This window comes from Tachysurus vachellii, chromosome 1 (assembly GCF_030014155.1).
Source record: "Tachysurus vachellii isolate PV-2020 chromosome 1, HZAU_Pvac_v1, whole genome shotgun sequence".
In the NCBI taxonomy this organism is placed as follows: Eukaryota; Metazoa; Chordata; class Actinopteri; order Siluriformes; family Bagridae; genus Tachysurus; species Tachysurus vachellii.
Window position 1 is genome coordinate 39,910,291 of NC_083460.1, and position 22,851 is coordinate 39,933,141.

At 40.1% G+C, this 22,851-nt stretch overlaps 1 protein-coding gene across 2 annotated transcripts in view; it reads left to right on the forward strand.

The window, feature by feature from the left end:
- sbf2 (SET binding factor 2) overlaps positions 1 to 22,851 on the forward strand; it is a 115,468-nt gene that overhangs the window by 3,356 nt on the left and 89,261 nt on the right. For both annotated transcript variants that reach the window (XM_060864121.1, XM_060864041.1), the window contains exon 2: positions 10,396 to 10,481. In XM_060864121.1, coding sequence (XP_060720104.1) covers positions 10,396 to 10,481 — 86 coding nt within the window. The remainder of the gene's footprint in view (positions 1 to 10,395; positions 10,482 to 22,851) is intronic.

Below are 22,851 nucleotides of genomic sequence, written 5' to 3' on the forward strand. Positions count from 1 at the left end.
AAAAAAAAAAAGAAAGTACTTGATTTGATCTTTGGTCTTTTGTACATCATGTTCCAGTACAGATCGGTGTTGTTTTTGTTGTTACGCAATAAGAAGACCTCTAGAAATGTTTTAGATTTTAATGTGCATTCGCACATCAGCCAGCGTTTATTTCGTTAGTTATTTTTTTCTTCTTCTTCTCCTCCAGCTGGACTACCGGCTAACTAAGTTACAGGAAGCTGATAGCCTGATAGCATGGTGCTTTACTAAGAGCATGTTAAAGTCATTACACACTCACTTCAGAGACTTATTGAGATGTGTTTGTGACACACTAGGATGTGTAAAAATAAATGGCAAAAAGTCATGAAGCTGAGATGTTCTTCCTGAGTACGTACGTTATTGTCAATTAGGAGGCGTGGCCTAGCGCTTTTGTCGTTGAACGGATGACAGTTCAGACATGCTTTAAGTTTGCAATAGGTTTTAGCCATCCAGATATACTTTGTGATCAAGAGAGAAAACTCTGGACACAAAACATGCCTTGGCTGACCGTTTAGGGTCAGAAAAAAAAAGACAGATGGAAATTTACTCTTTGGATACTCCGCTCATATACGCGCACCTGCCAAATGTTATATCATGTTAGAAGCGAGCCAAAAAGCTGCAAAGCCTTATTAAAATCAGTTATTTTTCTCCAAGCAAGTAGTTTCCAGCTCTGGTCCCGGAGTCCTTCTGCCTTGCCCTGTACATTTCAGTGTTTTTTTTCCATCTTGACCACATTCGAGAGGGATCAGGTGTGTGGCCTAACAAAGCAAAATAACAAATTATCCAAGGCAAGGATGCTCCAGGACCAGGGGTCAGGAACCAGCGGTGAACGTTACATAAGCCGTGTCACTGAGTATTTACTGCTGCCTGTTATTTCAGACTTCACATTCCTGCTAATGATCCATGGATCGTTCCAGTCACTGGAAAATTCCATGTGAGATTCTGGCATAGCAGATTAGGTCATGCGAAATGGATTTTTATTTTTTATATTTTTTTCTTTTAGTTAAGCTGGTTGTAAACATAGCAGATGAGTAAAGTGTCTGAGTGAGAGACGTGTGGACTCCAGACCTTTCAGCTCAGTCACTTTCCTGCTGATCTCTGGGGATTTAAACATTCTGCCCGGAACTGGACTCTATCCAGGAATTGGACTTAACACCCAGGTCCGGTGAGTCCCAAGTTCGAAGGGGCTTGGATTCTAGTGAATAGGTAAACGTCGTCTCTCTGCCTGATCTCGACTGTGGCCTTGCACTTACAAATGACAAACCTCTTTCTTGTTTAGAGGGAACAAAATGTTCCAGAGCAGTCCATAGCTGTGTAGCTGAAACCATTACAATTAGAGTTTCTGCTCGTTTGCATGATGTACAGCGTTAGAAGCTTTAAATGTAAGACTTTTCGTCCCTGAAACATCCGGCATGGCATAAATACTCAGGGAGCTGTCACTTATAAAGCAGTGGTGCATTTAACAAAGCTACTCGACTCCGAATCAACTCGGGAATCGGCTGCAAAAGTGAATCAGCCCTTCTTTCTTAGAGCGCACTTCTTCTGTACATATAGTGTTAATATGTTTGTGTGAATATTTACAGACTGAACTTGAGATTATTAACAATCACCGGTGCAGCTTCCTGCAGCTTTGGCCTTCTTTTACTAGCCCCTCAGTCATTAGGAGATTTACGTTTAAGATTTTGTATGAGATACATCCTTGTTTTGTATGTTGCTTAAGCTTCGCGACAACTTCTTAACGGAGGTGTAGAGTTACTCTTTCAGGACCTGTATTTGCCTCTTGGCCTGTTTTGCACAACGAATTGGGATTTGCTAAACAAAGGAGTTTGCATTTTAATGCCTTTGTCACTACAGACTTCAGAAAGTGTCGTATTTTGCGCTGCAGCTTCAGTGTCTGAGCTTAAATACGTTAACGCTCGCGATAGTCGTTTTCTATTGCTGCAAAGGGCAGGAAACTTTAAAACATGATTTTCATGATTCTGTTTTTAGAAATTGATTAAATCTGTTCAGCTCATGTTCTAGACTTTCTAGAGCTTACCTGGCAGAATTTGACTCGGTTCATTTTCTAGCCTTGTCCTCTCGGGGAAATGATACGCGTCAGCAGACTCCGATGCAAACGATGTTCTGCAGGTTTGATTTTGTACAAGGTTAATAAACCTCTGTTTAGAATAACAAAAAAAGCTGACCACCTGACCTGTAATTGTTTAAAGGCGGAGCTAAAAATCACAGGTTTTGAGTCATATAGAGGAATAACGATGCATTATGCAAATTTGTTACATCTAGTGGTGAAGAGTAACAAAGAGTAAAAATTTTTTGAATGCACAGAATTTAGAATAGAAACAAGAAGTTATGTGACAACCAATCACGTTGCTCGGCAACGTGGCGTGAAGTGAGTGAGAGCTTCCACGCTCAGACCGAACCCAAGGTCGGATTGATCTTTCACATTTCATTCATTTTTTCAGGATTTCAGTATTTCAGTATGCCTAATTAAATCATGTTGATTGCAAAAAAAAGAAAAAAATCGTGTTAACGCAACTCTGTTCATTCACATGCAACCGACGTAGAAAACTGAATTAAACAAATTCCATGATTAAACATTAATCATCGTTCTGCTGGTTACAAAATTACAACTTTGGTATGACTCACGGTCTGTAAGTCTGATGTTTTTGTTCTTCACAGAATTAAAGAGCATCATGTGATCAGGATCGTTGTATGAGGAATCGTTGCCATGAGGAACTAAACCCATACGCAGAAATCGTAACGGCTGTGAAAGGAAGTCTCGTTATTTTTTTTGCGGTTTACCTGCTAAAGAAAAAAAAAGCTTGACTCGTCGAATCGATTCGGTTTGAAGGCGTCCGTCGGCTCCAAGTGATCGAGTAACGTTTAGGTGATTAGTTTTTGTACATCCAACATGATTCACACCAGAGCTGAGAATCTAACCCACAGCACTGTGCTTTGTAACATACAGATACAGGATTTAATCACCTAAATGTAATAATCTACTTATACTCTAGTTCCCTTTACCGCCAGCATCCTCATGAGATCTTACAGCGTTACCGGTTGCTGGTTCAGGCCGACAGCATTCATTCATTCATTCATTCATTCATTCATCTTCTACCGCTTATCCGAACTATCTCGGGTCACGGGGAGCCTGTGCCTAACTCAGGCGTCATTGGGCATCAAGGCAGGATACACCCTGGACACAGCCACACTACAGACAATTTTCCAGAGATGCCAGTCAACCTACCATGCATGTCTTGCATGCCATGCGGGGGAGGAAACCGGAGTACCCGGAGGAAACCCCCAAGGCACGGGGAGAACATGCAAACTCCACACACACAAGGTGGAGGCGGGAATCGAACCCCGACCCTGGAGGTGTGAGGCGAACGTGCTAACCACAACGTGCTGGACACAAACAAATACACGCAATCACTAAAAATAATAAAATAGATTACAATACAAGGAAATAAAGCGAAAGGAAGCTACTGTGGAAAGAAGAGTAGCAAAATAAAATAAAGTGGCATAATAAATAGACAGAATGTAAAAATGAAATGCAGCATACGAACTGAGACAGTTACAGACGGTATGAATATAGGTGAATGAGTGTGAAATGAACGTGCGTCCGTGTAAAATTCTGTGTCAGGAGCTGGTCAGCGTGATTTTTATCATCAGCCGTAATATCGCTTAACATCTCAGCTTGACTTAGAAGTACCCTTTAGTTAGTAAAGTCCTTAAACGTAGAAGGAAATGTTTCTAGGTTCCGTTCTACGAAACGATGAAAGAAACCGCTTGTTAAGGAACATAATCTTAATCTTTTAATTTACACTCTTATTAATAAGCTGAGACTGTGAAGGTTTAAAAAAAGGGGGGGTAATTTAATCTAAGTGTTGAGTTACAGTTACAGGACAGGACCGGACAGTATAGCTTCCAGCGCTAGCGGTCACCGGTCGTGTTAACCAAACTGATCTGCTTTCATCTCAACACATGTTTCTTGCATGTCCAGGTTTGTACAGTTAATTTATCCTGAGAACGTGCCTGTGAGATAAAGAGCAGGGAGGAAAAGCTGTGGGCTGATTGGAGAAAGATTTAAACTCCCATCACGCATGATGAAGATAAAATACGCCACGTTTTTGGATATCGCAAAGCGAAGGTTAAGTCTAAAACATAATTTCAAGACATCGGTTTAACATCAGCACTTTACTCAGAGTTGGGAAATATGATCCTATGACTCGATGCTAACTCGAGTCACCGCAGCTTTCGGCGTCCAATCGTATCAAAGGAATACGTAAGCCAGGATAAGATATGAATTCATATAACACCTGTTTTAAGGCTTAATAACACGTGATTATTCTGAGACGGGTGACGTCTTTGCTGTGAGGAAAGCGCTGACTGCTCTCTTCAGCAGTCTAGTGTGCTTGTCTAGTGCTTGTCTAGTGTTACGATTCCAAACTTACGAAGCTGTTTACCGATTTTTTTTAAACCACACGAAAGCGACATATTAAACGAAAGCAAGTTTTATCAAGTCGGAAATAAAACAAAGGGAAATCTGGTTACCGTCTGACTGTCATTGTGCCGCCATATTGTTTTGATCTGTGGTTTGTTTACGTTAAAACACTCAGGCTACATATATGTTAACAAGATCACGACTGGGAATTCTGCCTTCAGCGAGTGTTACATCGGGGGCAGCGGTGGCTCAAGCCTCTGGGTTATTGGTTGGAAGTTCAGGGTTCAAGTCCCCAGCACTGCCAAGCAGCCACTGTTGGGCCCTTGAGCAAGGCCCTTAACCCGCCCTGTTCCAGGGGTGCTGTATCATGGCTGACCCTGTGCTCTGATCCCAAAGTTGGTATATGTGAAGAAAGAATTTCCCTGTGCTGTAGTGTATATGTGAAAAAAAATAAAAGCTTCTGTTCTTCCGTCTATATTGTATAAATATCAGGATCAACGAGTAGCAAAATACACACTCAAACCTGATCACTCATGACACTGTGAGCTGGGTAAAGTCCTGACTCTGCGACATATTAAAGGGAGGCTTTAGGTGAGATAAAATGCTTGTTTAGTTACTCAGCAGCTTGTGGGAGTAACTGATTTGCACACAGCCGGTGACACCGGGTTACCTGGCGACGATAAATACGCTTCAAGTGTCAGGTGCCTGTTTAAGCTGCCTGATGTTTGTTTTGCACTCACGGCTTTGGCTATTTTTTTATCTTCACATCTCAATCGAGCGAGTATTCAAATCCCTTCTCTTTGTTCAGTTTGTTTGATTTCATGGCTGATCTGACGCAGCCGTATCTAATCACTCTGTGTCACAGGTTCACATCAGGGCACGCTTTTTCAGTCCATCGGTGATCCTCGTTCCAGTTCACCAATACCGTATCCTCCTTTGCATGCGCATATCTTTTTATAAACCACATCGACTGCGAATACTCGTCAAATCGCGCTGATTGCAATCGGATGAAAAATGGTTCTGACGTGGGACAATATTTCTAAAATCCCACATGCGCTGGAGAGGCAATAATGAGATAACGGAGAGATCTAGAAGCAGATGCTCTTAAGCTCTTAATCTCCCTCGTCCCACCTGTCAGTCATACGATAACGTCACTCAGCTATCGTAAAATGATATCAAATTCTTTTAAAGTGCACATTCTTCTTTTTTTTTTTTTGGTCTGATTTATTGTGAAGTAATGACTAGGGAGAACCCAAGGATAAAGACTTTGTAGCAGTTATTGTGCTTTATTCTCCTCCGAGTTCTTGCTGCACGTTTCCCAAGTCATACGCAAATCTAACCGTAAACCAGAAAGCGTGTGATGTATTTAGTCAGGAATGCAAGCAGACGGGGCACGCTGTCCTAGCAAGATAGTTCATCACTTGTTTTTACCACTTGAGTTATTTCCCTACAAGTGCTTGTGATTGCAACAATATTCCCGTAAACTTCCAGGTATTCCGGTTTTCACATACTGCACTTTCACAATCGGACAATTCCAACTCGGATTTTTTTTCCAATCTGCTTACAAAGATAAAGATCAGTAACGGTGACAGAGATACGTTTTGCCAGAGATTCGGAATGCTAGGAATTTGTTTGCCTCGAAGCAGGACTGAGCCTAGTCCAGTATTCCGAACATGTGATTTCTGTTATCGCGTCGTCATCGCTTGCAAATCCCGAGGACCAACTTGAGACTCTGGGATTAATCCATTCTCAAAGTTTTGACTAAGTCGCTGATGGATCATCCGAGATGTGCATTAACACTAAACTCTATTAAATTCCTCTATTTTGATCCGTTGTTTTTTTCCCCATTTGACCGGCTACGATAATCTCTCTGTCGACACGGCAAAGCAAATCTGCTTTTCCTAAATCCAATCAGTGTGCTTTCACACTTGTGTTTTTCCTTTTGTTAAGGACAAACAACAAACCTAAGCTCCTATTTTTAACGAAAAAACACAGCTCATCAGTCTTTGTTGATTGTTAGTCGTTTGCGTAAGCGTTCGCGTAAGCGTTCGCGTAAGCCAGACTCCACCCCCCAAAACTCCATATAAGGTAAAGAAGTTAGAGTGATGCGAAAGCACTAAATGTTTATACCAGTAAACCCTTTAAACGGCTTAAATTCTTTTGTAGCTATTCTTCTCACTAGTTTTCCAAACTGCGACGTGATCGGTCAGAAGCTAAAGAGTTTTAAAAGGCGACGGACAAGACAGCAGTTTTTATCAAAAGGTTTTTATTTATTTACTTTTTTAAACTTTAACCAAGGACTCAGTACGTGTGAACAAATCTGTGTTTGTTTTGTGAGACTGCAGTTATACTTTCTCACTTTTCCAGATTTGATTGTTATGGTAACTGCAACCATGAGCACAAAGATGAGCTTCTGCCAACGTCGTGATTTTGCTTTGGGCAAGACCTCGTTGGCTTTTTTTTTTCGTTCTAATAAAATACCAAACATCTTGCTTGAATCAGCAAAGACTGGATTTTAGCTCTGTTGTTTCCTATAAGATTTGTTTTAAAATGTTCTCATCTGTTTTTTATCCTTTGTTTTCATGTAAACAAAAATGGAATTCTCAAGTCTTTGTTGGATGTAAAAAAGAAACCGGTCAAATCTGTTTTGATCTAAACGAAAAACCGAACCGAACGAGAAACGGAATCAGTTTCCTTTAAATGTAAACAAAGAATTCAAGAAGGTCTTTAAAGATAGAAACAAAAAAAAAACCTGAATTCTGTTTACATGTAAACGAAAGTCACTGAAGTTTCTTTTCATGCAAACAAGAAATTGAATCGGTTTCCCTTTAAATGTAAATAAAGAATTCAGTCAGCTCTGTTTAGATGTAAACAAAATTTTGAATCAGGTTTATTTACATGTAAACAAAGCACTGATTGAAGTCAATAAATTCATTTCAGTCTCCTTTCCATTTCCATAGACAATCATTTCCACACACGATCGTTCCTTCTTTTCCCCTCTGATGCCTGATCCATCATTTTGTTTATTTTTAATATTATATAACAGCGTAGCTGTTTGTCTCGTATTTATTGCTTTTCATTAAAAATTGAAATACGGTTTCATTATTAAAGGCTGTAAATCGTGACCTTCAGTGTAAAGTCGTATGACCTCTTTAATAGCACCTGATTTCACTGTTTTAAGCACTTCTTTCTTTCTTCCTTTCCTTCTTTTTTCTTTTTATTCTTTCTTTCCTTCTTTCCTTCTTTCTTTCTTTTTATTATTTCTTTCCTTCTTTCCTTCTTTCTTTTTATTCTTTCTTTCCTTCTTTCCTTCTTTCATTCTTTCTTTTTATTCTTTCTTTCTTTCTTTCTTTCTATCTTTCTTTCTTTCTTTCTTTCTTTCTTTCTTTCCGTCTTTCTTTCCTTCCTTCTTTCTTTCCTTCTTTTTATTCTTTCTTTCTTTCTTTCTTTTTTTCTTTTTATTCTTTCTTTCTTTCTTTCTTTTTTTCTTTTTATTCTTTCTTTCTTTCCTTCTTTTTATTCTTTCTTTCTTTCTTTCTTTCTTTCTTTCCTTCTTTTTATTCTTTCTTTCTTTCTTTCTTTCTTTCTTTCTTTCCGTCTTTCTTTCTTTCCGTCTTTCTTTCTTTCCGTCTTTCTTTCTTTCCTTCTTTCTTTCTTTCCGTCTTTCTTTCTTTCCTTCTTTCTTTCTTTTCTTCTTTTTATTCTTTCTTTCTTTTTATTCTTCTTTCTTTTTATTCTTTCTTTCTTTCCTTCTTTTTATTCTTTCTTTCTTTCTTTCTTTCTTTCTTTCTTTCTTTCTTTCTTTCCTTCTTTTTATTCTTTCTTTCTTTCTTTCTTTCTTTCTTTCTTTCTTTCTTTCTTTCCTTCCTTCTTTTTATTCTTTCTTTCTATCTTTCTTTCTTTCTTTCTTTCTTTCTTTGTTTTTATTCTTCTTTCTTTTTATTCTTTCTTTCTTTCCTTCTTTTTATTCTTTCTTTCTTTCTTTCTTTCTTTCTATTCTTTCTTTCTTTCCTTCTTTTTATTCTTTCTTTCATTCTTTCTTTCTTTCTTTCTTTCTTTCTTTCTTTCTTTCTTTCTTTCTTTCCTTCTTTTCCTGTTTTTCTTTCCCACTCTGACGAATTACAGGCTACAGAGTTTCTCAGCGATCTTATTTAGGTGCTCTGTCCGGGCCCTGTCCACTCTCACTCTTTTTTTTTTTGTTTGTGAAAGGATTTGTCCTCTTTGTGTTATTTTAAACTTTAAAGGGGTTTTAAGAAAACAGAAGCGTGTTCATAGGGTTATAATTTCGTAGAGCAATGTAGTGATTTTCGATGTCTATAGCCAGATGTTTTAGACGTAAAAAAATCGTGAGTGTCTTGAAGGACAGGAGGATGATTCATTTAAAAAATTAATTTTAGATACGAATGCAATTCCAGGCAAAATTACTGTTTGGATATTTCAGGCTATCGAAAAAGGAGATATTTTTAACCCTCTTGTAATTTATGGTGAATGATTCTGGCAGTTTGTCTGAGTCACCTCCCGATAATCCGTGCTCCAGCCTCCCTTCGTGTTCACATCGTGATTGATTACATTTTCTTACGCAAAGCCGAAACTTCCAGCTTTCGCTCTTCAGGTCAGAATGACCCGTGAATTTATTAAATCAAAAGTTGAACAATACGACAAATTTCCAACGTGAGGTACCACGTGTGTGAATCAGTTTCTGTAACGAACATGAAAATCACGTCATGATGTTCAGATCGTTCTGACCCGAGAGCGTTCAGTATTAAATCTGAATTCTAGAAATTTTAGTGTTTGTTTTAATGTGAAACCGACGATGTTTGAATTTATTGTTCCTCAGACACTCTGCTTAGGGAAATCAGGGATTACGCTTTCGGGGTCGTCCGTCTGTCCATCCAGCTGAAGGACGTGACAGATTTTGGTATCGATCCAGACAATTTCAAGGTCACACCAAGGTCATATTTCTCAAATAGTAAATTTTCCCCACTGTTAAACTAAACTATACGGACAGTTCTCCCATATGTGCTCACTGAGGCTTAATGCTCCTCTCTTTGCTGTTATTACAATAAGCTTCACTAAATATTATTTACGAGCACTTTTAACAACAGACCCTGTCACAAAGCAGCTTTACAGAAATGTATAAATTCGGCGTATAAATTTTAAATTTATCCCTATTGTGCAAGCTAGAGTGACAGGGCTGAGGAAAAAACTCCCTCAGGCAGTATTACAGAGAAACTTTGAGAGGAACCAGACTCAAACGAGAACCTCATTCTCATCTGGGTGACACCAGAGTGTGTTATTTATAAATCATTTCCCTTCTATAACTTTGTATTGTATGGTCAAAACCGTGCAGTTGTGTAACCAGGAAATTCTTGTTGGTCTTGTTGAAGCTGTTCACTGATGGAGAATCGAGTGCAAAATTGTTCATGCCATTTGTAGTCCAAAGCTATCTCTATGGTTTCATGGTGAAGTTGCACCATCCACAGTTATCCTGTGTATCTCCAGGCTGTCCCTGTTGGAGCATAATCATAAAGCAAGTGACTTCCATCCAGAAGTAGAGCATCTACAGTAGATGGATCAGGCAGTTCCAGTGGAGCACAGAAAGGGTCAAGATCATTGGTTGGCAGTCGAGATTCGTTTTCTGTCAGCTAGAAGAGCATTAATAAGATCAGACACTGATGTTGGGTTCAGTCGGTGTTCCGGTTCACTCCAGTGTGGTTGAGGGCAGAGCACTGAGCAGGACGCTTGTGTTCTTCCATCTAAACATAACACACCCATATCTTCATGGACCAATCTGAGGAACAAACCACATATCCAACACATAACCGACATCCAACTAATAAGGATAGATTTCTAATCTTAATTTCTTTGTTTCTTTGTGTGATCGTTATTGTGAACAGCTTTTGTCTGTTTTTTTTTTTTTGTTTTGTTACCAGGTTCAGGTGAAGGATGCGGGAAAATCATTCAGCGCTTCCCAAAAAAGGACTGGGACGGGACGGCGTTCCCTCAGGGTGTGGAGATGGTGAGTGTAGCGTGCAGCATGCACTATACGACTTCACGTAAAGCTGGACATGGCCCTGGTTAAGAGAAATCTGTCCACAGGGTCAGTTATGTAATCCACAATAGATTTGCTAAATCTGCTTTAGCTCTGTGAAGATATTCACTTCATGGCCATCTGAAAAACTTCTGTTTTTCCCACGACCACAGCAGGAACCCGTTTTCTGTTCCCGTCTCTGTGTTTCCTCTATCTTCAAATGCATTATGTTTGTTTGCTGAAACGCTTAATTCGTATCCCTCTAATAGAGAAATGAATTCCATGCTGACATCCCGGAGATGTTTGTACGTGTTATCATCGTGCCTCCGCTGGGGGTCCGTGCCTTGTAAGGGCAGCAGCAGGGAGATCCTTTACCCCTCGCCTCCTCACTCTCCATCCATAGGTCAGGTCGGGGGTTCGGGGTCTGAACTCAAGACTGGGGGCCAATTATCAGAAAGCACAAATCATTCCACTCCTGCAGCAAATATTTGCTTATCAGAGCCGGAGAAGAACAAGCTGTAAATCTTGGGAGCAGCGGTCGCAGTAAACGAGCCTCATACCCCTGGGATTATAAGATCATAGTCCGTCATAGGATGTCTCTCTCTCTCTCTCTCTCTCTCTCTCTCACTCTCTCTCTCTCTCTCTCTCTTTCTCTCTCAGGGTTTGTTTATCTGTTTACTGAGGCATGCTGCAAGCAAACAGGAACTCTCTCAGACCGGAAAACACACTCCACTTCCTTCATTTTTCTGCCAAAGTTATTCTCTGTGCAGGAATTTCTTTGTTTGTTTGTTGATGCAAATCACATAGAGTGCCAAAATTTTTTTTATTAATTAATTAAATGAAAAATAAATAATAAAATAATTACTCGGTAGCTAAATATATCCAAGCTTTATTTTATATTTTTTTTATTTAGATATATTTATTTTTTCCACCCATAGTCCCTTTTTTTTTAGTTTTTCTCGAAATACGGAAGGCGGTGAACTTTGAACTTCGCGGAATTTTACCCTACCACGTCGTATATCCTTCGTACCCTTCGTACCCTTTTCCACGAGTGGAAAAAAGAGAAGCTGGTGACAGAATGACCATTTATGACTCCTGTAAAGAAAGTGATAGAGAACAGGAACAAACTGTGTGTAGGTCAAAATGTATGAAATGTTCTTTAATAAACATAATCGCTGTGCGGATTCAAAACTGTTAGGACGTGCCGTTGTAGGATTATAATTAGATGGCATTTTAAAAAAAAAAAAAAGGGTGTCATTTAACACACTTCACCTTTAAAAATGTAAAAAATAATAGATCTACTGTTCAATTAAAACAAAGTGTTTTTAGATTCTTAAAATGATTCTGCTTGTTAGAGGTATTTCATAGTAAATGTGACGTGGGTTAAGAGCGAATAAAAGCCTTTGGGGCATGAAGTTATAGGATAATAATTCAAAACTCTTTGTAATCGACACCCTTTTTGTACTTTTTGTATATGTCTTGTTTTGTCTTTATTATTTATTTATTAACGTAGATTGTTGTGCTGGTCGTAATGATCTTGGATGATCTTGCAGTTAATCCTAAAGTAACGTTTGAGAAAAGGTTTAGCATCATCTGTTTGTCAGTCCGTTCACCAGTCAACTATGATACAGTGCTTCTGGAGCAGGTAGGATTAGGGGCCTTGCTCAAGGGCCCACCAGGGGCAGATTGGTGGTACCTTGGGTTCTGATCGGTAACCCAAAGCCTTAACCGGTTATCCACAATGTCCTGTGGCATCAGATGAACAGCTTTGATCGTAGATTGAACACTTTATTTTTACAGTATTTCCTGTCAGTGCTTTTAAAATGAAATAGTAATTGTGACATTCTCAGTTTTTGTGAACCCCAGTATGTGTCCTGAATCAGCCCTGAAGTTTATTTCTAAAGGAAAACATTGTCTTTACTAATTAGAGGATACACCCATGAGTCAGGTCACTGTGTTTTTGCTATCTTTTCGACTTCACGTAACATTCACTCACTCACTCACTCATTTTCTACCGCTTATCTGAACTACCTCGGGTCACGGGGTCTCAGGCGTCATCGGGCATAAAGGCAGGATACACCCTGGACAGAGTGCCAACCCATCGCAGGGCACACACACACACTCTCATTCACTCACGCAATCACACACTACTGACAATTTTCCAGAGATGCCAATCAACCTACCATGCATGTCTTTGGCCCGGGGGAGGAAACCGGAGTACCCGGAGGAAACCCCCGAGGCACGGGGAGAACATGCAAACTCCACACACACAAGGTGGAGGCGGGAATCGAACCCCCAACCCTGGAGGTGTCAGGCAAACGTGCTAACCACTAAGCCACCGTGCCCCCCACTTCACGTAACACTTTTTTTTAATTCTTCTTTCCATTCATATGTAATTCCTTCATATCCAAAAGCAGACCTGACTTAAAGTTTGGCTGAAGTTCTTTACACATTTGAGGAAATCGTGCACATGTCCCTTCTTGAGATTTAATCATTCCCAGACTGCTTTTTTGGAGGTTCTCGGGATTATTTCAAACCACTTAAACGAATGTGTTGTACTTCTCCCTGCTCATGTTTCTTTTATCTTGTTGTGATAAAGTTCTTTTTTTTCATTACACATTACATGTTCTCGATTAGGCATCGGACATTCCTCGCAGTTACAAAAATCCCATTTAGGAGAATTAGGGAGATTCTGTCATGATTTCACAAATGATAAAAATCCCCTCGTGCCTCGCTGTGCATGTCAGGACCAACAGGGAACAGCTGGCTGATTCCTGCTATTCTTGCACGTCCTGTCAAACAGCCACATCTGGTAGATCCACAGAATCAAAATCCCTGAGCAGGTGGTGGAAATTCTGTGGAGCCAAAATGTTGAGAAACTTGGGTCCAGCCAGATTTTTTTTATAGTTGTGCATACCAACTTTTATTATCCATCCTAATTTTTAAAATTTATTTTTATTTGTATCCATTTTAGTCCAAAAAAATGAAGGCTGGCTACAAAGGAACTGTTTGTATTTCACAGAATTAAAACAATTCCTTTCTAAACACATGAAGAATTGTGTCATAATTTAACTACAAAAATGCAATTTTAATGAAATATATGGCATCATTTAAATAGATTGTTTTTGCATAATAAATATGAATGGAACTAAAGTAACAAAATATTTGGCCCATGTTGTATTTGATTTAGTTTGATTCTTCACTTTGATGCCAGACTTTAGCTTTAAATCTACTAGGAAGGAAGGAAGGAAGGAAGGAAGAACAAATAAGGAAGGTAGACTCAAAAGAGAGAAAGGTAGATACTGTACAAATTAAGGAAACAAGCAAGAAAGAAAGAGGAAAAAAAATGAATGGAAGAAAAAGGTAGACAGAAAGAATGAATGAACGAAAGGTAGACAGGAAGGAAGGAAGAAAGCAAGCAAGAAAGAATGAAAAAGGAAGGTAGATACAGAGAAAGGAAGGAAGGAAGGAAGAAAGAAAGAACGAACGAACGAACAAAAAGAACAAAAGAAAGGTAGACAGAAAGAAAAAAGGTAGATACAGAGAAAGGAAGGAAGCAGGGAAGGAATGAAGGTAGGTAGGTAGGAAGGAAGACAGGAAGGAATGAAGGTAGGTAGGTAGGAAGGAAGACAGGAAGGGAAGGAAGGAAGGAAAGAAAGAAAGGAAGCAAGAACAAACAAGGAAGGTAGATACAGAGAAAGGAAGGAAGCAAGGAAGGAATGAAGGAAGAAAGAAAGAACGAACGAACAAAATAAAGAATGAAAGAAAGGTAGACACCGAAAGAAAGACAGAAAAGAAAGAAGGGCGTAAATAGTTCATGTGTATTGTGTATCATGAGATATAATGTAACACCTCCAAAAACCTTATAAATAAATGTCTTTTCCTTTCACAATTATTCTGTCTTTAATCTCACACATTTGTCACTTTGTAAAGTTTTTCAGTGTTAAGCAGCTTCCAGACAGTTCATTAGAATTATTTCACATACACTGAACAAAAAAGTCATGTCCTGCTTTTTACTAAACAAATAGGTAAGAACCTTCACTTATATAATTACTGAGGGATTGATGTGTTTCAGCTGAAAACCACTTATTTAAAGGTGGGGTCTTCGTTGTCTGAAAGCCAATGTTGACATTTGAAATCACCAAAACAAACACGCCCCTAAACCAAATGGGTCCCACCCCTGTATTGATAGCTCCGCCCACACATACATACGTAACCCAGGCAACTAACGGACAGAAATGTGTCTTTATCATAGCTGAAGGGAAGAACAATACGATTGCAGATAAACAAACAAGCAAAAATGACACACAAGCATAATCATGTAAAGGACAAAGGCATATATTAGTTCTGTGAAACAAAGCAAAACCAACGTTACTCACCTATCGAGAAGGAAAAAAGCTCCTCGGCGTCTTAAGTAAAGTTGGTCACATATTCACAGATTGGAGTTTCCCGAGTCAATAACTCCTGAGCTAAACACTGTTACTACACAAAACACGGTTGTAGCTGCGTCTCTACATTACTACGATAGAAAAGAGGTGTTATTTGTGTAGTAACAGTGTTTAACTCAGGAGTTATTGACTCGGGAAACTCCAATCTGTGAATATGTGACCAACTTCCTGCTCCTTCAGTTCTCTCCAGCGCTGGAAAGCTGATCCTATATTAACACGTCCTACTTCTTGTCTTATCGTAAGACTTTCTTCGCTTTCTTTCTTTGTTTTTATCCTCCATGTCAATGTTAAAACCGCTTTCTGCTGATGTCGCACATGCGCACTGAACACTCTCTCCGCTCATATCGACAAGACACGCCCCTTTCTGCTCATTGGCTACACGTTTGTTTTGTTTTTGTTCAGTTTGTCGGCCCGACGCAGTTTTCTGAAGCATTTCTTTTATACGGTTAGGTCAGAAGACTTGTGTGGAAAAGGTGTTCCTCTGTTTCAGAAGGGTCAAATGGGGCCAATCAAAAAAAGGAAGGAAATGTAGTCAGAAAAATGTGGTGTAATTAAAACTATGTTTAATAGAGAAACCAGAAGCATCTCCACTGAGCTCAAGAAAACCACTTGAAAAAAGTCATGTGGTCTGATGAGTCCAGATTTACCGTGTTCCAGTGAATCAGAGAAGGAAAAGAGGTGGATGTTGTGATGCACCCTTCATGCCTAGTGCCTGCCGTACAAGCATGTGGAGGCAGGGTGATGATCTGGGGGGTGCTTCGGTTCCTCAGTTCTGGGTTCAACAACATTATGTGCCCAAAACAAAGGAGGTCAGCTGATGGAGAATATACTGAATGAGCAGCTTTCTAAATCTGTGGATTTCTTTTTCTTCCCCGATGGAATGGGAATGTTCACGGGTGGTTTAGAGACCAACACAGAGTCCAGACCATTGGGAATCTTTGGGATGTGCTGGAGAAGACTTTACGCAGCGGTCCGACTTTCATCACCAATACAAAGATTTTTGGAAAGAAATGAACGCAACTCAAGACGGAAAGAAATGTTGTGACATTGTCTGAGCTTATCGAACCCATGCTTCCTGTTTATCTTACAAGATTAGACCTGCTTTACGTCCTCCTCAGGCTCGATACCGTGATAATAACAACATCAGGAAGGCAAATGTTTAGCGGAAAACGTCTTCCTCTCACGCAGCTAAGCTTCGTTTAGCTGTGAAAGTCTCGGTTTGTCTCCGATTAAGTTAAGAAGCTGAAGCCAATTGTTGTTTATCAAGGTGACTTCACTCTAAAAGAATTAAATGACGATCTCTGCTGCTGCTCAACACAAAGCACACACGTAGTTTACAAAACAAATTCAGTTACAGCTAATAAGTGAATATGTAAATTTAAAGTTTCGCACTTTGTCGCTGAACTTAAAGGTGGGGTGCACGTTGTTTGAGAAATGCTTTAACGCCATAATAGTTGTCTGGGTTACGTATGTATGTGTGGGCGGAGCTATCAAAACAGGGGTGACACCCATTTGGGTTAGGGGCGTGTTTGTTATGGTGATTTCAAATGTCAACATTGGCTTTCAAACATCGTGCACCTCACCTTTAACATAACCAACAGCTACAGCAACTTGGAGGCAGGTAAAAATGATGTAATGGCGTTATATGTTGGTGTCACACTAAAACCTGGCCACACCCAGAGTCAGCATCGGTGCAGTTTACAGCCGCTCCACAGCCAGAGATCCTCTCATACAATGAATCATGAATCAGCAGCATTTAGAAGGCACAAGATTAATCTCACAAACTACTTCTTTATGCTCGTCAGTGCAAAAAAAGAAAGCTTTAGGGAATTTTTATTTATTCCACTGCAATCCTCTGTGCAGTCCAGCTCAGAAACGTACACCATGTGGAGCACTCCTAAATATAGCTAGAGAGCTCCGGGTTGTTCAGACAAACAACTCTGCACACACCAGATGTTGTTGATCCCTCCGTTTATGCCTCCCGGTTTCATGCCGCACTCCGTTGTTGTGGTCCGGTCCAGCAAGTCAGCGGTATTTTTTATTTATTTTTTTAATTAGTTTTTTTGCGTGTCAGGAATCTCTTGTGTTATGGGTCAGTTTTATGCTTAAAAGCGCATAAGCGATTCAAGAGGCTACAAACATTCCAGCAATGTTAACAGCGTCTTTATTTTAATTGTCTGCTGGGGGTGGAAACGAAACTGTCCCGGATCCAGAGTTCCTTACACTTCAGTCGTGTGGCGTATTTACTCGAATTCTTGCTTTGTAGATTTTATTTATTTATTTATTTATTTATTTATTTAACAGATCTGGTGTTGTAGCGTTCTTGGGTTTTACCATGCAAAATTTTTTTTTTTTTTATTTCCAAATAACCCACCTCTGTATTGTTTGCAGACTTTCTTCACACTGTGAAGATCTCGCATGGGAATAGATCAAACGAATCGAATGGGAGAAGCATCTCGCGGTCACAGCTGCCACCCAGCGCTCTAAATAACTACAGATGAGGAATGTTCCAAATTTTAACCCACCCCCCAAAAAAAAAAAAAGACCCCCACGAACATATTTGCAACATTTGCCTACGAAGGTGTTTTTAATCTCGAAGGAAGTGAATCAGCTCTGCTGTTTGCGTGCCGGTGTGAACCCGTGTGCCCTTTAGAGAGCTCTGTTCACCTAAACAGCTCGGCAGGGACGACGGAGAGACACGTAGACGCTCATTACACGCAGCAGGCAGACATTAAGGTCAACCTCCGTCTTTATTCCACAGATTCTCCTGGCCTCAGGTGTCGATGCTTTTTATTAGAGCACGATTTGCAGTTATGAGCCTTTTGCTTTCTTGTTAAGGGTCAGTTGAAGCTTATTAACTGTGTTGCACAGTGGCAGAGAAGCCTTATACAGGCTCGGGGGGATTGAACGTGAGGGAGGATTATTTGTGAGGATTAACACACTGTGTTTTTGTGTAAATGTGTGGTGTCGAGTGTGTTAGTCTGCACAAAACAACAGGGAATTTTTATAGTTGGATTAGATTCATATTGTGGGATGTCTGAGAGACAAGCAATAATAAACAGGATAATGTCACTCTCTCTCTCACTCTCTGTCTCTCTCTTTTCTTGCATTCTATTTTTCTATCTCTGTTTGTCTTTCTCTCTGTGTCTATCTCGCTCTCACTCACTCACTCACTCACTCACTCACTCACTCACTCACTCACTCACTCACTCACTCTCTTTCTCTCTCTCATTCTCTTTCTCTCTCTCTTTTATCTCTCTCACTTTCATTTCTCTCTCTTTTCTTGATTCTATTTTTCTCTCTCTCTCTCTCTCTCTCTCTCTCTCTCTCTCTCTCTCTCTCTCTCTCACATTATCTCTCTCAATCTCTGTCTCTCTCTTTCTCTAACATTCTATTTTTATCTCTGTTTGTCTTTCTCTCTCTGTCTATCTCTCTCGCTCACTCACTCACTCACTTACTCACTCTCTTTCATTCTCTTTGTCTCTCTCTTTTATTATGTCTCTCACTTTCATTTCTCTTTATTTTCTTGCATTCTATTTTTCTATCTCTGTTTGTCTTTCTCTCTGTGTCTAACTCACTCACTCACTCACTCACTCACTCACTCACTCACTCACTCACTCTCTTTCTCTCTCATATTTCTCTTTCTCTCTCTTTTATCTCTCTCACTTCCATTTCTCTCTCTTTTCTTGATTCTATTTTTCTCTCTCTCTGTCTCTCTCAATCTCTGTCTCTCTCTTTCTCTCACATTCTATTTTTATCTCTGTTTGTCTTTCTCTCTCTGTCTATCTCTCTCGCTCACTCACTCACTCACTCACTCACTTACTCATTTCTCTTTCTCTCATTCTCTTTGTCTCTCTCTTTTATTATGTCTCTCACTTTCATTTCTCTTTATTTTCTTGCATTCTATTTCTCTCTCTCTCTCTAAATCTGAATTTAAAGGTTTCTGTCCTTGATCTCTCCTAAAGCGTAGAAAATATCATACTGCAGTTATTCATTGTCCTCAAAAAGTGCAGCGTTACTGACCAACTACACGACCTCAGCGTGTCCTCACACGACTCCTGTCTCCCGACTTTCAGGTAAAAAGTAACCGATTTAACACAGGACAGCTGGACACTGTGCCACTTATTAAACAGGGTTTCAACTGAACCGTGGTGTGTTTGTGTGTGTGTGTGTGTGTTTGTGTGTGTGTGTGTGTGTGTGAGAGAGAGAGAGAGAGATTTGGGAAGAGAGTCAGGTCAAACAGCTTGTAAACTTTTTCACCTTTAATTTAAGAAGCACTTTCACTTTTGAGTTTCGTTAAAATTGGATGTATATTTGTAGACATTTAAATTTGTAATTCATTCAAATGATTCTGATTAAGTTTATTTTAATTGTAACCCTGCAGTGCTGCTTGTGGTTTATTTGTAAAAATAGATATTTTATAGAATAGAAGATGGAGGGATGGATGGATAGATAGGTAAATTTGATAGACAGATATTAAGATAGATATGTAAATTGATAGACAGACGGATAGATGGATGGATAGACAGACGGATAGATGGATGGATAGACAGACTGATAGATGGATGGATAGACAGACTGATAGATGGATGGATAGACAGACTGATAGATGGATGGATAGACAGACAGACTGATAGATGGATGGATAGACAGACTGATAGATGGATGGATAGACAGACAGACTGATAGATGGATGGATAGACAGACAGACTGATAGATGGATGGATAGACAGACAGACTGATAGATGGATGGATAGACAGACAGACTGATAGATGGATGGATAGACAGACTGATAGATGGATGGATAGACAGACTGATAGATGGATGGATAGACAGACTGATAGATGGATGGATAGATCGAGTGATAGATGGATGTATAGACAGACGGATAGATGGATGGATAGACAGACTGATAGATGGATGGATGGCTAGACAGATGGATGGATGGCTAGACAGACGGACAGACGGATGGATAGACAGACGGACAGATGGATGGATAGACAGACGGATGGATGTATAGATGTGGTAGCCTAGTGGTTATAAAAAGCAAACAAGGTCCACTGCACATCATAACCAGAAAAACTGACAGGAATGTGTGCCATATTTATTGGCACCTTGCGCCATACATACAGCTTTGACCCTGAAACCTGCCCTGCACTCGTTATCTCGAGACCAGCCCCGGGGACACACAGCATCACACAGGCATTTCTAAGAGCTTTAAACCTTTCCCCCCCCCCTCTTGATTGTAGCCTCCTCCTCTGTTAATGCACACGAGAGGGCACGCTTCTGTCAGCATCCTCTCTCATTTGTTTGTCTTTCTTTTTTACGGCTTCAACCAGCAGTGTTTGTCTTCCGTCTTCACGTAAAGTGGATTAATGCGTCCCCTTTCTTTAAAGCCCGAACAAAAACATTTTCCTATCTCGTAAAGTCAGAGCGAATAAAGCATTTTGGGAACATCCTCTCATGCACACTGATACTCTCATCATTTCTAATGGTTTATTTGGCGATTAAGAAAACAAATGTTGAGTTTTCCGAGAACACCGTTAATCTTTTTGACGACAGAAAAACGGAACAAGGCATTCTTTGAAGATCCAGTCCAGTTTTAATCTTCTACTTTGTTTTGAGAGACCCAAAGATGAAGCTCAGTGTTTCTTTTTAGGGCCCGACATCCCATAACGAAGGAATTTGACCTCTCAGCACGGGGCAGATTGTAAATGTTTGTGTCATCTTGCTTGTGTGCCGGCTTTGACTTTTTGAACCGCTCTTTTCCCCTCCTGGATCCCGGTTGTAATGTGGAATGTGGCACGTACTTCCGGGAAAGACGCAAGGAGTTATTTCGAAAATGTGTACATGGTTGTAGTTTGGTCTGTAGGCTGTCTGCTGTCTAATTAAGCCGTTTCCCTGAGGACATGCGCACACTCACACACACACCAAGGTGCATTTTTTTAAAAAAAAGTCACCCGTATGTTGCGTTAACGTCAAGAAGAGTGTGTTTATGTATCTTTTATATGTGCCTATTAAAGGCATATATATTTTGCAGCACAGTGAGCACCCTGGGAAGTTTTTTTTTTTAATGTTTAAAGTCTCCAGAAATGATTTTTAATGTTTTTTTTATTTATTTATCTAATGTTATTTCTTTAATCGAATAAAAACGTTCTACATTTCTAATCAGTTTTAATATGCCGCTCACAAACTGTCGTTTCCCGCTGAAAGACAACTAAGTTGTGACCAAACTGTAGACCGTATACCGACTGTCCTGTTATTTCCTGCTCAGGGACCGAACAGGAAATTGTGTGTACCCAGAGCCAGTGTGAGTGAGTCAAAACAAGCCAAAGATTTCCTTTCAGCACATGCTTACGCAGAAGAGTTTGTGTTATGATCTACTGGGTGTCTAGGATCCTCTTTTATCTCTTACGGGCATACTGAACTATTCAGCTACTGTAGTAATGCTGATGTAATTAGAACAACACACATACAGTATGTATTTTATTTAAAGCAGGCCCACTTTGTTTGATCTAAGGTCATAGGACCAAATGCATCCAACATTCTGGACGTTTTATGTTTCATAAATCGTACCTACGTCACAGGTGTTGAGTACGCCGTCCCTCCCATCATGCCAGGGATCACATGGCTCTTTGGAATGGACGTCTGTAGAATTTTCAGGATTCAAACACATAAATACGCCTAGTAATTGGTGGGCAGGGCTGAGTTTTTATTGGTTATTGTGGCTTTAGTAGGGTGGAGACCAAGGTTTGATTAGTTATAGTTGTATTGTGGGTGGGGACAGAGGTTTGATTAGTTATAGTTGTATTGTGGGTGGGGACAGAGGTTTGATTGACGGACTGTATAGCACTGTGGGTGGGGTCAGAGGATTGATTGGTTATAGTTGTGTTGTGGGTGGGGACAGAGGTTTGATTGACAGACTGTATTGCATTGTGGGTAGGGACCGAGGTTTGATTGACAGTCTGTATAGCATTGTGGGTAGGGACAGAGGTTTGATTGACAGACTGTGTAGCATTGTGGGTGGGGACTGAAGTTTGATTAGTTATAGTTGTGTTGTGGGTGGGGACAGAGGTTTGATTGACAGACTGTATTGCATTGTGGGTGGGGACAGAGGTTTGATTAGTTATAGTTGTATTGTGGGTGGGGACAGAGGTTTAATTGACAGACTTTATTGCATTGTGGGTGGGGACAGAGGTTTGATGGACAGACTGTATTGCATTGTGGGTGGGGACAGAGGTTTGATGGACAGACTGTATTGCATTGTGGGTGGGGACAGAGGTTTGATTAGTTATAGTTGTATAGTGGGTGGGGACAGAGGTTTGATTGACAGACTGTATTGCATTGTGGGTGGGGACAGAGGTTTGATTGACAGACTGTATTGTATTGTGGGTGGGGACAGAGGTTTGATTGACAGACTGTATTGCATTGTGGGTGGGGACAGAGGTTTGATTAGTTATAGTTGTATTGTGGGTGGGGACAGAGGTTTGATTGACAGACTGTATTGCATTGTGGGTGGGGACAGAGGTTTGATTGACAGACTGTATTGCATTGTGGGTGGGGACAGAGGTTTGATTAGTTATAGTTGTATTGTGGGTGGGGACAGAGGTTTGATTGACAGACTGTATTGCATTGTGGGTGGGGACAGAGGTTTGATTGACAGACTGTATTGCATTGTGGGTGGGGACAGAGGTTTGATTGACAGACTGTATTGTATTGTGGGTGGGGACAGAGGTTTGATTAGTTCTAGTTGTGTTGTGTCAGTGCCAAACTCTTACTGCATGTAGAGCTTCACCACTGTGACTGTTGAATCAGCTGTAAATCACTAAACTAGGACTCTACTAAAAGTACCAACTGAAATAATGCAAATAAAATGCAGTCCAGCTGTTTATGAAGTACAGAGCACCAA